Source organism: Herpailurus yagouaroundi, unplaced genomic scaffold (assembly GCF_014898765.1).
Source record: "Herpailurus yagouaroundi ecotype Mexico unplaced genomic scaffold, PumYag 141, whole genome shotgun sequence".
Taxonomy (NCBI): domain Eukaryota; kingdom Metazoa; phylum Chordata; class Mammalia; order Carnivora; family Felidae; genus Herpailurus; species Herpailurus yagouaroundi.
Genome location: NW_024412396.1, coordinates 35,379,109 through 35,394,277, shown reverse-complemented (window position 1 = coordinate 35,394,277; position 15,169 = coordinate 35,379,109). Strand labels below are relative to the sequence as shown.

Here is a 15,169-nt window from a genome sequence, read left to right as displayed (position 1 = left end):
ACCAATTACTAGGTTCCTGGAGTATAAGGAATTTGGAGAACCCCAAATTAGAAGTATTAGCAGTATGTTCTAAGTTACGCTGGAAGCTCAAAGTTTTTTCCTACTTCACGAGGGGATGAAGCTCTGAGATGCACCAAGCATAATGTGGATTCAAGGCATTAGATGCACCAGCACTATTACTGAGGTGAAAAAAATAAATACACATACAGGAGAATCTCAGGAAAAGTGGTTCTTGTTCTTCGCTCCCTCTTCTAAAGTGGATACTTCCTTCTACTGATGTCTTTCATAGACCTATCTCCAGGAGATGGTGACATCAGGCAGGCTTGGGGTATTCGTTCTATGAAAGTAGGTGCCATGGCACTTAGAGAGTCTGCGGAAGACCAGGGAGAGACCCGGGGAGAAAAAAGCATGGAATATGATACTTAACGTCCAACTCCAATTTAGGAGCAAGAGAAGCCCTCAAGGGCCAGGATGGGAAAATTTGCTACATATGCCACCTTTTTCCATCATGTCTCATGGCAGACATTGCTAATTAATTACCACACTATTCTTCCTGAATCCATTCATAACCTCTGAATGGTTCTTTAAGTGCTCCAGGCTTCAACCCCCAACTGTTCCGAGTTGGTAATCAAGATAAAGCTTTTTGCCATCTCTGCTTGAGGTTACTCACAGTGCACACTCTGTCAACCAGGGAAGGGGGCCACAGTCCTAAGGAATCCTGAATCAAAGGATGTGCATCAGTCTGGAGTGTCTCTTGTGCCATTTGTCCCTAAGGGACCCAATGAGCTGGCAATAATCAGAAAGGGCAGCTAGTTCTGGACTCTCAGATCTGAAATATAGTGATGTCCTTTCCATCAGAGATACAGCTATCACTGAGACACTCAATGTGTAATTCTACACCTGCAGATTGCAGAATTTTGGAAGTGAAATGGGCCTGTGCTTGTGTGCTTCAACACACACAGGCACGGGGGTCAAAGGGCCGCACACAGACACATTTGGCACCTTGGTTCCACAACAGCACTGTTGACGAGTACCCTATGGCAAAGACTGAGAGCTCCAAGAGCGTCATGTACTCCTAACTCTGCAATCAACACATGATGGAATCTGTTATGTACGAGAGCTGTCAAAGGGAGCTGTCAAAAGGAATCTGCTTAACAATTAAGATTTGGAGGCCAAAGATAGCTGCTGTATGGCAGTTGAGAACCACTGCCCTCCCAGGGATTCCATGCAAACCCAAAGCTACACATCTTTTCCAGTGACCAGAGATGAAGTTGGAGTGTTCTCTCCATAGTGCAGCACCGACACAGGCATGAGTGACAAGCACAGAATGAAAGAGGGGAGAGTTGCTTCTCTAGCCCCCATTCCAGAGGGAAAGATAGAGCTCCACAGGACAAGCGACACCTACTCTCTCCCTGACTCCACATTCATTGATCTGTCCAACCAAGATGGCCTACTTTTCCCCAGCTCTATATGGCTTATTTTTATTGTTCGAATGATTGTAAGTGAACGCAAATGCAGGGTCATTCTCTCCCCCCCTCTTCCAACTTGGTATTTCTTATTTACAGTGAAAGCAAGGCCTTGGATAACAGAGTTACTCACTGGAGCAAGTATGAGGAAGCACAAAGGGAAGATGGTATCCACAGAGTAGATACACAAATACTTTTTTTTACAAGGCTGTCAAGAAGAACCAAGCAGAGTAAAGTATTTATAGACTTAAGAATCAACACGACTTCAGCTCAGGTAACGACCTCACAGCTCATGGGTTCAAGCCCTGCATTGGGCTCTGTGCTGACAGCTCAGAGCCTGGAGCCTGCTTCAGAGTCTATGTCTCCCTCTTTCTCTGCACCTCCCCCGCTCACATTCTGTCTCTAAGATAAATAAACATAAAAAAAAAAAAAAAAATCAACAATCCCCAAATCCAGGAATTGACTTGTACGCAGAAACTGGTTCAGAATTCAGGCATGGGGGGTAGACACACAGCAAGTACACGTCTCAATTTCTTAACATTCAAAGGAATCAAAGAGTCTAAGAAAGGAAAGGAGAGAGGCTTTCACAATTTTTACCGATGCTCGAGATAAAGGTACTTTGGTGAGAGGAAGAAAGAAACCAATTATGGCATTTCCAGCCACATCCTGCCTGCCTGCTTGTGCAGATGTGCTGGTCCTGCACCTGTACCCGGGCTGTCGTCCATCAGGGAAGTGGCCGATGCCTCAGAGGGACTTCCTGTGTTGGGTGATTGCATACATATATCAGTCAAGAGCCTGCTAAAGATGGAAACACAATTTGCCTGTGTCTGGGACTCAGGGTGTAAAGAGGTCTGGAGGAGAGTAAGGGTGAACCACACACAGAGCAGTTTCCTTTGTAGTCAAATCAAATAAACATAATGCTGAGTGAACTGTCCATTTTTATATACTTCTAACACTTTGTACTTTTCTATGGCTTTATGGGTATTTGAATGGAAAGCTTTTCATTTTCCAAACCTTGGATTCTTCTTCTTTAAATGAGCACTTTCTACTTCAGTAATTTTTACTTCAGTTTGATTTGCTACTTAAGTTTGATTCGATTTGAAAACTGAATGACAGCTTCTTGTATCTGAAACATTCAAACTTAAGTAAAGCAATTCATCAGGGCAACAAAGTATCAGTTCTCTCCCCTCGGAGGGTACCGATCCCTCAGATGGCTGGCAATTAATACGTTGCAGGTCTAAATTATTACGACAACTTCAGAGAGCAATTAAAGGTGGAAATGTTCACAGCCAACAACCCAGGAATTACATGTTTTGGTGTTTATCCCAGAAAAATTCTTGAACACATGCACAAGGCTGTTCATTGCCATACTTTTAAAAAAATAATGAAAAACTGCAAGTAAGCATTATCCAAAGGGGTGTGAAATAATTAAACTGTGGTGTGTTCATGTAATGGAACATCATATTGCAGTTGAAATGAACTACCATATATTGTCTGTGAATATATACATGCAGAATAAAGTCATAAATACATGGGCAAGGAAAAGAAAACATGTACCACCTCCAGAATAGGTCACCTCTGGGCTTCAGCTATATTCATGTTTCCTTTCTTTTTAAAAAATCCATGGTGGGCACTGAGGAGGGCACTTGTTGGGATGAGCACTGGGTGTTGTATGTAAGCGATGAATCACAGGAATCTACCCCCAAAACCAAGAGCGCACTGTATCCACTGTATGTTAGCCAACTTGACAATAAATTATATTTAAAAAATAAATAAAATAAAAAATCCATGGTGAGGGGCACCTGGGTGGCTCAGTCGGTTAAGCGGCCAACTTCAGCTCAGGTCATGATCTCGCGGTCTGTGAGTTCGAGCCCCACGTCGGGCTCTGTGCTGACAGCTCAGAGCCTGGAGCCTGTTTCAGATTCTGTGTCTCCCTCTCTCTCTGACCCTCCCCCATTCATGCTCTGTCTCACTCTGTCTCAAAAATAAATAAATGTTTAAAAAAAATAATCCATGGTGATTATAAAATGTCAGCAGTTGTTAAACACGGGTGTTCATTATATTCTGTACTTTTTTGTATATTTAAAATTTCACAAGAAAAATCACATCACCAACCGGGATACAGTAGTTTATCCCACGAGTGGAGGGGAAAGTTATCAGAAATTTGTTTTCTTTTCAGAAATTTTAGAGAATGCCAATTTATCAGTACCCAGAACGTCTGCTCTGGTAATTAGGTTTAAGATTTCTACCAATAATGGTATCTGTGCTAAAACATTCTTTTTTATTTTTAGCATGTTTAATTTTTTTTTGTTTGTTTGTTTGTTCATTTTTGAGAAAGAGAGAGAGACAGAGCACAAGGTGGGGGGTGGGCAGAGAGAGAGGGAGACACAGAATCCGAAGCAGGCTCTAGGCTCTGAGCTGTCAGCACACAGACTGATGAGGGGCTCGAAGTCAAGAACCATAAGATTGTGACCTGAGCCAAAGTCGGATGCTTAACAAACTGAGCCACCCAAGTGTCCCTAAAACATTCTTTTATGATCTCCTCAACGCTGAAGTTTTGTTTTGTTAGATGGATTTTGGAAATCACACAGCTAGAATGCACTATTGAATTATAATGCTGCAACTCTGAACAAATTTTATTGTTGAACAGGGGGTAATTCCAGCTCACTTCAACCCAATAAATCACTTATTTGTAAAGCTGACTTGTTTCGTGGAACCTCTTGGTGTTGTGTCCTATCACGGGATTTTTCCCCACTGCAAAAAAAAAATAGCAGTAGTAAGGTTTTCGTCTAAAACTATTTTTAGTGCTCTTATTGCAAAAACTGAAGATCTTTCAACCACTTGCCTTTCCTAGGCAGCGAAAGAGGAATTTTAGTTAAAAACTGGCTTGATCCACACACACACACCCATTTCCCAGAGATCAGCTGGTGTTCACAACTGCTTGCCAAGCAAGCCCAATGATGGGAGCATCTCCAAGGGCTGCAGCTGGTCAGCAGGGACTGAAGCACTGCAGTGGGCAGGTGGGTGAGAAGAAGTGGGATAGATTCTGACGTTCTCAGGGTCCCAACTTTCCCGAGTACCAATTAAGGGCGCTCCTGATACCAGATTCAGAGCTCCGCCCAGGAGCTTAGGAACTACACATTGATTGCCACTGCCCTAGAACTTCTGACACAAAAGGGGCCCCCTGCCCATTTCTGGTGCTAACAGTGAAGACCGTCTTGGTTTCTTCCCTGATCTATAATTTATCCTCCTGACTCACTATTTCTGCCTCCAAAAGTTTCTGTGGTCCAACTGAGAGAGAGGGCTTTTAAAATCTTCACTACTGTTCTGTGAAAACCAGGTATCATTGTTTAAGAATATGGACGTGAACCCCAGACTAGCATGAGTGTGGACAAACAGAAAGTGAGTCCATACTACTATTTTGATCATAGTCACCATCACTGACAATGACAGTGTCAACAGCTGTCATCACCATGCCCCAAGCTCTCCGTTAACTCTGACATCATATTATCTTAATATCCACAACCACCCTATGAAGTTGATCTCATTATACAGAGGAGAGAGAAATCAGAAGGGTTCAGAAATATCTCCTAGTGAATGGTATCCTCCCTTCTCTGGTCACCCTTCAGATGGCCTGTAACTATGCAAAATATTTTCTCATAGCTGTTACTTGCCTTCTGCTTATCTTAGAAAAAATAGTGGCAATCACATTACACTACAGTTTAGAACAGTTATGAGGGGCAAACATAATGTAGGGAGCTTGTAGACAGATCTCTTGACTGAAAGGCTCTTGGAGACAATCTACCCCAAGGGAAGTCCTTTTACTGGTGAAGCCTGAAAAACAGAGGCCTGTACTGACCCAGAATATAGAGCCCCATTGAAAGAGTACAGAACTTGCCCACCATATTTTAGATTTGTTCACTTCTCCAAGCACCGGGGAAGATAGATATGTTCTGGTTCACCCTGTGGGCAAATGTGCTTACTGCTTTCTTCATTCATGAAGCTGGCCACCTACCAGGTGGCAATGCAGAACTATGAGCTCAGGACCATTCTGCAGACCTCGAGACAAGGGTGGTAGTAGGCACAGCTAGAATGGCAGAATTGGTTAATACCAGGAGGGAAAAAAAAGCCCCAAACTGACATTACTGAACCGAGGGATTACGGGAGTAGGAGTCACATAAATACTCATGAACCAACCACCCTTTATTTCAACACTGGCTCAAGGGCTGCCAGAGGCAGAGAGTCCCTGAATTTTCTACTCCAAATCTACAATTTGGTGTTCATTTTGACAGCACTGGCTTTTGCAATTAAAAGAAAACAAAGAAAGGGGCGCCTGGGTGGCTCAGTCTGAGTCAGTCGAGAGCGTCTGACTCTTGATTTTGGCTCAAGTCATGATCTCACAGTTCGTGAGTTTGAGCCCTGCGTGGGGCTCTGCCCTGCCGGTGCAGAGCCTACTTGAGATTCTTTCTCTCTTTCTCTCTCTGTCCCTCCTCTGCTCTCTCTCTCTCAAAAAGAAACAAACATTTAAAAAAAAATAAATGAAACTAAAGAAAGGAAATGGGTCATTAGCTTTGAGATTACACTCCTTAGGGGAGAAAGGGCAATGAGAAACATGGCTTCAGTGCGTTTCTGGGCAGAAAACTCAGGAAATCTCACTAGGGCCAAGATCACCATGTTTTCACAGTCACTCCCTAAAGAGATAAATGGTACTGAAAACCTTTGGGTGGTTTATAGATTCACCTTTGTTTTAATGTCACAAAGGAAGAGTTAAAAAAAAAAAAAAAGAGGAGATGGAGGGGAGAAAAACAAAACAAAACAAAAAACAAAACAGGTCCCTGAGCTAGACAAAGGAAGGAAGAAGAAGGAAAAAAAAAAAAAAAAAAAAAGCCAGGGTTGCCTTGACAACACAAGCACTGGCTGCATTTTAAATAATATTTATTTTTCCTCCTCATTTCAATACAAGTATGTGGTGGCTTTATAATGCTCGACTTGGCTACACTGAACGATATCCTCTCTTGGAGGCTTCTGGGTACGGGGAGCCACAAAGAGAGGCTCTCACAGGAGGTATAGAGGCCAGAGGCAAAGCAGCAGCCATTTTGTTCTTCATACTTGTCTTTTATCGGCTGGCTCACCTTGTTGGTGTGGAGCAGCAGGCGGGCCTGCAACTGCCCCACCTTCCCCTGGATCCTCCCTCAGCTTCTCCTGGCCCAGGTGTGTGTGTGCTGAGGTCCATGACTAATGGCTCAGGCTTCTGCATGACACCCACACAAGAGCCAGAGGTCGGGAGAATGGACACTGGCTTGTGTGTCCTTGTGGGCTCCAGCCTATCCTTGCTCCCTCCCAGTTACACCCACCTTTCTTCGGAACTGCCTGCTCCAGAATGTGAAGCTTCCGCAACAGAAGTAAAGACAGCAGCCTGACAAAGAGTGCTTAGCTGGCCGCAGGGTGAATCTCTTAGCTCTGTGTCTCCCCCAGTAGTCCTGCTTCTCTGACTGAAACCCGACTGATACAAAATATATTGAACGCACATTTTAAAAAGAGCAATTTTATTTTTATCATCAGGGGAAAAAAAAATACTCCTAGGTAAGAGGGAGAATAACGCACTGTAGAAAATCTGGGAAATATCTTTATAAACAAAAAAGCGGGGTGCCTGGGTGGCTCGGTCAGTTAAGCATCCGACTTTGGCTCAGGTCATGATCTCACAGTTCGTGGCTTCGAGTCCCGTGTCGGGCTCTGTGCTGACAGCTCAGAGCCTGGAGCCTGTGTCTCCCTCTCTCTCTGCTCCTCCCCTACTCTCACTCTGTATCTCTCTCTGTCAAAAATCAACATTAAAAAAAAAAAAAAAAAAGTAAATCACCCACAGTCCCAACAAACAACTGTTTCTGTCTGCTTACCTCTATCTATATACTTTTTTGCACCTTTTTTTAACACCTTTTTTTAACACCTTTTTTTTACACCTTTTTTTAACACTGTATCATTAGTTTCCCAGGTCATTAAAATTTCTTTGATAACATGACATTTTTTTTTTCTTTTGATAACATGACTTTTCAATGGCTACAAGATACTGTCAGGATTGTGTACTATAATATAACCATCCTCTTTAAGTTGGTTACAATCCTGGGCTTTCAAGAACACTGCAAAGAACTGCCTCAAGTATAGGTCTTTGCTTTCATTTCTCATCACTTTTGTGGAGTCAATTCCTAGAAGAGGAACGTTTCAGGCTCCAAATACGTATTATCAAAAGGTTTTGGTCACCATCTTCAGGTCAATCGGCATCTCATACTCAGGCCAATGGGCAAAATATTTATCAACCCGTATAGCATGGGAGTCAGTGAAGGGTGTCAGTGAATCAGAACCAATGATGCAATGTGGGAACAGGGTCCTGGAGTCCCCTCTTTTGCCATGCCAGGACTTAACCCTTCAGTCCTTGAATCATGGGAGAAAACTGTTGGACCCTGGGGAGAAGAGTCAGACTGTCAGGGGCACCTGGGTGGCTCAGTTGGTTAAGCGCCTGACTTCGGCTCACGTCAAGATCTCGCAGCTCGTGAGTTTGAGCCCCGCATCAGGCTCTGTGCTGACAGCTCAGAGCCTGGAGCCTGCTTTGGATTCTGTGTCTCCCTCTTTCTCTGTCCTTCCCCTGCTCGCACGCACTCTCTCTCTCTCTCTCTCTCTCGAAAATAAACATTAAAAAAAATAAAAAATAAAAAAGTCAGCTTGGCATGGAGATTTTTACTGGGAGGGCTTGAGGCAGCCGCTCTTTACCAACTCTAAGTTGGCAATATTTTGACAAGGTACCATAGTTTCACTGGGGTATACCCAGTGGACATCAGCTCATGTTAGAATTTCTACCTGACTTTCTCTTCTCCACGCTGAACAAACCTCAATTATTTCAGTCTTCCCCCCAGTGTCTTTTTTTCAAAAGTTTAAGCCTCTTTACAGATTTCCTAACAAGCCCTACAAACTGTGTTTAGCGAAGATCAATCGGATTAGGCCAACAGTCTAAAGCTGACCTTTTCAGTATTGGAAAAGGGACAGAGAACAAAGTACTAATCAAGAGAGAAAATAGACAGTGGATGTGAACATCGCTCAACTACTGAAAAAGGGGCCAGTTTCTAGAAGACGGGACAAAAGCATGACAGTGTCAGGTCTCTCACCGGTGCAAGTGCTAGGGGGGTCAGAGTGGTAAGGGAGCTGTTGTCTGAGTCACACACACATCCACCCTCAAAGCCTGGTGGCTCCTTCCCCTGTGCCCCAGAGCCTGTTTGCTTACCCCATTACGGAGCTTATGACAAGACTTGGTAACTATTTGATTTTATCTACTTCTCCTACCAGGATCACCCACTGCAGGAAATTTGACTTATTTGTTTAATCATCCTTAGAGTTTAGCCAAGAGTTTAGTCAGTACTTTCTGACCTACAGAAAGTACTCCAGACACATCAGGTGAGTCACAAACCAGCTTGCCCTCCGCCAACTGTATTGCTGCATGGAGTGAAGAAACTCAAAGCTTGTTGTTCCTTAGTGGTTCAGTCTGGCATTATATGCAATTATATTCCCTTCCAGAGCCATGGAATATGTAGACAAGGCAGAGAGTTTCAGAGCCTACAGAGCCTGAAGATGCCCACTGTCCTCCAGCTTATGTGCTTCCCTCATTTTCTTTAGAGAAGCAGAGGGGGAAAGACAGCCCGATCTTATTTCTGTTCACTTCTACTTCTGCTACTTTCCTCAACCCCTGAGCCCTTAGGAGTACAAATCCCAACTGGAATCCATTATCAGGTGAAAACTCAATGGCAGGAAACCAACGCAAGTACTTCTTTAAAAGTCTAGAAACATACTTACTGAAATCTGGTTTTCTCCCTTTTCCGGACTCCCTCTCCCCAATCTTGACAGCTAACACAGTGAGGGCCTGAAAACCCAAAGCTCACTCTACTGTACATTTAAACTACCATCAAGGAGGGATATCTAGCTTCTCTTCCTTCTCACGTCTTCCAGGTCCAGTGCCCGACCACTGCTTCTCGTCCCAGCCTCCCAGTAGGATACTGGAAACAACTACAGGGCGAACTATCATCTCGCCCCCTCGTTTTATACCTGGCTTGTTTGACAGCTGTGCGGAAAACTGGTGGTTCCTTTGGTCTTAATTCCAGCGCTTCAGCCTACGTTCCTTTGAACGCAAGAGGGCCTCCGCTCTCAAGGAACTGAAACTGCACCCTGGCGACTGTACACAACACAACTTCAATCTTTTTTTTGGTGTGTGGCAAAAGGAGAATTGCTTTTTGTGGGGAGGAGTGGGGAAGCGATCCAATTAGGATATGCGAACCAAAAGGCGGGAGTGAATGAAAAGTACCAGCTGAATTTTCTGCCACTTTTCCTAGAGGTCTCCAAAATGTACCTGGCACCAGATCAGCACTTTGCACAAATCACAACAACTCCGCTGCAGCCGGGTCGGGCAAGATTCTTAAAGGATTTAATTGAACTACAGTCAAACACACACTCAGCGAGCGGTGCAGTAAAAATCCACCTCCTCCACAGAAGACCCGAAAAGATGCAGAAGTGCAATACGGAGAATCCAAAGCCATTTACTTAAGCCGTGGCTTTAGAGATTGGAGACAGAAGGAGGGAAATTCGTACACTCCTCAAATCTTGATCTTCGCCTCAAATACCTGATGACACTACCGCTAACAGTGTCCAGCGCCATTCGTCTATTTTGCAAACTCTGAAGCTTCAGGAGGGGAAGCAGGTATTTTTTGGAGACTTACAAGGACTGGCTAAGTGAGGCAAGTGGCGCAGTCGCTCCCGTGGAAAACTGCAATTAAAGATTCCTGCCGGTGCCGATAAGATCGCTGCCACCGTGACACGGGGCACACGCCCTTTTATTCTCTCCTCTCCGCAGCCCTCTCCTTGCTTTTCCCAGGGTTTAAAAATCATGTTAACAATAAGCAAATACAGCATGGCCAGATGCCTTTCGTGGTCAGATGGTTCATTGTTTAGAAAGTTTCAGTTTAAAATCCAAAAGATTGTTAACAGATGCAGTTTCTGGCTAGAGACTGGGAAAAACCTCACTTAAACAAAAGAGTATGTTGTGATTGGAACTAAAAAGGGAATTACCTTTAAAGATAAGAACCACAAACATTTCCTATTCGAAAATACCTCCAGCCCCACCAACAGGACCTTTTTTTGGCCCTTTCACAGAAGTGAAAATAATTTGACAGTGTGGACTGCTGCATATGACAAACCACGGCTGCCCAACCAGCCCCGTCATTTTTACAGATTTGTTTGGACTTTCAACAAGGCCACAACATCCATCTCTTACTCTCCCCCGGATTACTCAATTAGGCAAGCCTCCAATTAATTTCTCTCCAATTCTTTCAGCCCCAGAAATACTTTGCTGCTTTCATTTTGGCTCTGGAAATGGGTTTTCAACCGGAGACTTAGATAGAGACGAGTGTGAGAAATGAACATGGAGCCTGATAAGCAGACAGCCGCTGTTGGGACTCAAGTCACTATTGGGTGGAAAAGAGCCACTTGGCTGAGCGAGGCCTGGCCCCATCCTCAGTTCCCAGTCTCGTTTGCCTCCACAACTGCTGTGCACTTTTACACAGAAAGCCTGCTTTTCACCAACTCATGTGTCTGTTTCTGTTGGCTTTCGTGGGCCCTTACTCTATGGTTTCACTATGTGTGAGAATGTCTGTAATGCGCTGGGTTCTAATCTTGAGAGATGGAAAATCTAAAAAGCCGTGAGTATGTAGCTTTCCCTTGGCCTGAGAAATACATGTGGTTTGACTTGCTGGTGACAAGCCTGATTTGAAAAGGCGACCAAAGATACGGTCCAAGGAAAACAATCTGTTCGTAGTAATACGGACGGCCACCATGGGCTCCACTTTGAGAATGAGCAAACTCTCCGTTAGGGAATCGCATTATATGAAGAGAGGTAAACGTTATGCCCTTTTCACACTTAAATTTTTGTGTTCTCTTACTCATTGTATTATTTCCCTATTTATTACAGTGCCCCAGAAAGGTCAGTTTCAGATCCATCACATAGCACGCTTAACAGTTTGAGAAGCTCTAATCAAGAAAAACCTACATTTAGCAACACTCCCAACCATTTTTTTAAAACCATTTTTAAAAGTTTATTTATTTATTTATTTTGAGAGAGAGAAAGACAGAGACAGAGAGAGAGCACGTGTGAATGCACGAGTTGGGGAGGGGCGGGGTGGGGAGGGAGGGAGGGAGGGAGAGAATCCCAAGCAGGCTCCTCACTGTCAGCGTGGAGCCTGATGTGGGGCTCGAACTTACAAACCAGGAGATCACGACCTGACGTCAAGTCAGACACTTAACCCATTGAGCCACCCAGGCTCCTATCCTACATTTTAAAGTGAGGCAGATCTATAACCCCACGGGAATCCCCAAAGACTTCAAATGGCTTTCCCACTCAGCCACAACTTGGCTGTCATGTAAGGAATCCAGGCTGCGGGGCTGAAGCCTGCAGGAGAACCACATTTCCAAAGGTCTGTGCAGTCTGGCCAGGTACTAGTAGGAAGGGCCCATCCATCAAGAAATGGGACTCAGAGGTCAGGGGCCACATCCCTATCTATCCTCCTACAAAAAGGCAACCTCACCATGTGCACATGAGGCAGGGTTTGCAAGGGGATTTGATAGGCCTGGAAATTGAAAAATGAGCAACAGCTGCCAAGTCCAAGGTCATTACTATCCTCCAGGATTTGCCTTTTCTAGTCTAAGGGGCAGCAGTTTCCATGATTAACTTACAATTGCTGTCAAGGGTGTAATAAAATCTGGGAAAGAAGAAAACTTTCCCCTCAGTAAGCTGCTCCCATTTTCCTGCCCTTTCCTTCCCTCCAGTGTATCTTCTCAGTCCCCACTTCATATTGTTTCCTAATTTTGAGAAAAAAACTCTGCACTCGGATGAGCCAAAATAGACAGACATGTCCTCTGTGCACATAAGGAACTTGAAGATTTTTCCTTCTTGGTTCCAGGGGCCAGGTCCTGAGATGGCTGTGTGAAAGTTCCCTTGCTTTCAAAGACCGTACAATACCATCATTTTCAGAACTGAACATATTTTAATTTCAAAATGCTTTCCCAGTGTATTATACCTGGTCTTTGAGCTATGACAATCAGTTCAATAAGAGAGAGACAGTACAAAGAGAAAAAAGAAGAAGACACTATCATTCACAAACACATCTTCCTGGTTACTACTAGATTCGGAATCCTTAGGTCTACAACTTGGTCTGATCTGGTAGCAGCTCAGAAAACCGTACGGAGAGGTTAGAGCTGGATACGTCTCTCAGCAAAGGCCCCTGGAACCAAACCCCCACATAGTTGTAGCAATTGTAACTGCTCAGGTGGAAAACTAATTGTGCTTAAAAAAATTTTTTTTTTGACAGTTCAGCATAACACTCGTGACAACTTAGTGGTTCACTCATCATGCACTCATTTCAACGTGTCCGATGCTGGAGTTACAAAGATGAGCTAAGACATGGTGCCTCGCCCCCAGAGGCACAAAGTCTGGCTGGAGAGGGGCACACGCAGGCTCACTACTGCAGACATGTTCCTGGAAGGACAGCACAGCAATCAGACAAGGCAGCAAAGGGGCAGTGGTGCTCAGAGACACTCACATGGGTAAATGGAGGTCTCACAATGCACGCTAGTCACATAGGAAAAGTTTCTCAGACTGATATTGTGTCTTGAAAAGAAATTGGATTGCTATAGTTTGTTCTTATTTCCTTGTGGCAAGAGTGAGGAACTCGAGTGTCCACTGCCTGTTAGAGAGAGAGGTACCATTTCTCCTAGGTGCTAGCCTGCCCTTCCTGCTTACCCCATCGTGATTCAAGTTTCTACTGAACACAAGAAAAAAGTGGTAAAAGATGGTCATGAACTTGATTGGTTCCAAAAATGGGGTGGACATGGTCTCAGAATTTGCCACAGGGTAAAAGATAGCAGAGTGAACTTTATTGCAGGAGATACAGTCCATGCGGTGATGCTTAGCACCACGGGACAGGATATCCATTCTCCCCTTCTCCAAAGGTAACAGAACCCAGAATAAAAATCGATTTCCTTGCAGCTGGGGCCATATAACAGTGGGCTGTGAGGGAATTCAGGTGGATGACTCCTAGGACATGTCCCTAAGAGGGGAGGTGGGTAAGTTTGTGCCTTCTTTCCCTTTCCCACATCCTCAGTTTGGAATATGAAATGGTCAGAAAGCCACTTTGGACCATGAGGATGAGGCCACACCTTAGAGATGCTGAAACGGAAAGCTGCTAGAAGGTAAGAACAGAGGAGTGAGACCCCAGAATACTAGTCCTAACCTACCGAGATACCAACTATTATATAAAAAACAGAGAGAAAATTCGATCTTGGTTTAAGCCAGTATTATTTTGGGTCTCAGTTGTAACAAGACTATGAATAGCAGGTACAGGTATAGGAGATATGGGAAGGTGTCCCAATGAAGTGTTGATAAAAACGACATCTGAGGCATCACCACATTGCCCCATGTAGCAACAAGGCCACGATCTGGTCTGTACATTATAAAGAACTGTCTGAATTCTGGCGGTGAAACAAGAGAGCAAAGGGAATCAATAATGATAATTTTCCAGTTAACCATAAACACAATGAATTTCTTACCTTTTTCTTGCTACAGTATATTTGCCATTTCTTCTCAGCTGGAAGTGCAAACATGGCTTCCCTGTGTTTGTCTGTCAGGTCAAGTTCATCCTGAGAAGAAAAATAATAATTAGTATTTCAGAGATTAAATGTTATTCCTATAGGAGAGTTTATCAAGGGTCATTACGGGCTCGCCCCCCCCCCAAGAAACCAACACAGAACTCAATGAACTTGGAAAAGACTGAGACTGTAAGGTGTATGCTGTTACCATTAAGAAGGCACGTCCCTGGCATGGGGCTGAGTATCAAGCATGGCAAGAAGGACAAGGCTCAGCCTACACTTACTGCAGGGTGTGGAAAAATGAGCTGAGCACACACAGAATCATCCTGAGCCAGTGTGTACAGCTGGGGGAGGGGGGGTCTGTTGAGCAGTAAAGGCCATCAAAGCTCCAGAGTTTGGAAGGATTACTCATATTGTAGATGAGGATTTGCTGGGGGTGGCTCCACCAACACTGAGTATCAGGCTGGACCTGAAGAACTTGCACATGACAAGGAGAGGAGAGCAACAGCACCAAAGGCAGGGTGCGAGACCAGACTAGGTGTGTTTGGGGGACAGAGATCAGCTTAGCCGAAACACCAGAATTATGCAAAGAATCATCACATAAAAGGTTTGGGAGACTGGGAATGATCAGTTTGTGAAGAGTCTTTTTTTTTTTTTTTTGTAATGTCTATTTATTTATTTTGAGAGAGAGAGAGAGAGGGACCAGAGGATGGGGAGAGACAGAGAGAGAGAGAGAGAGAGAGAGAGAGAGAAGGAGAATCCGAAGCAGGCTCCACACTGTCAGCACAGAGCCCGATGTGGGGTTCAAACTCATGAAACGTGAGATCATGACCTGAGCAGAAACCAAGAGTCAGATGCTTAACCAACTAAGCTGCTGAGGCACCCTGTGAAAAGTCTCAGGAAAAAGAATAAGGAGTTTATTCTCTTGACCAAGGAGAGCCAATGACGGCTGTGAACAAGGGCGTGGCATCTTCACTGCCACAGGCCCCACTAATGTTTATTCAGTGCTTCTGGAGCCAAGCACCGTGCAG

General features: G+C 44.4%; 1 protein-coding gene across 4 annotated transcripts in view; it reads right to left on the bottom strand.

Annotated features, from left to right (window-relative positions):
• The window catches only part of DAAM1 (dishevelled associated activator of morphogenesis 1), a 176,150-nt gene that overhangs the window by 71,729 nt on the left and 89,252 nt on the right, over positions 1-15,169 (bottom strand). For all 4 annotated transcript variants that reach the window (XR_005790927.1, XM_040477281.1, XM_040477283.1 and 1 more), the window contains one exon: positions 14,100-14,189. Coding sequence is in view for 3 of the 4 variants with exons in the window: in XM_040477281.1 (XP_040333215.1) it covers positions 14,100-14,189 (90 nt within the window). In the remaining variant the exon portion in view is untranslated. The remainder of the gene's footprint in view (positions 1-14,099; positions 14,190-15,169) is intronic.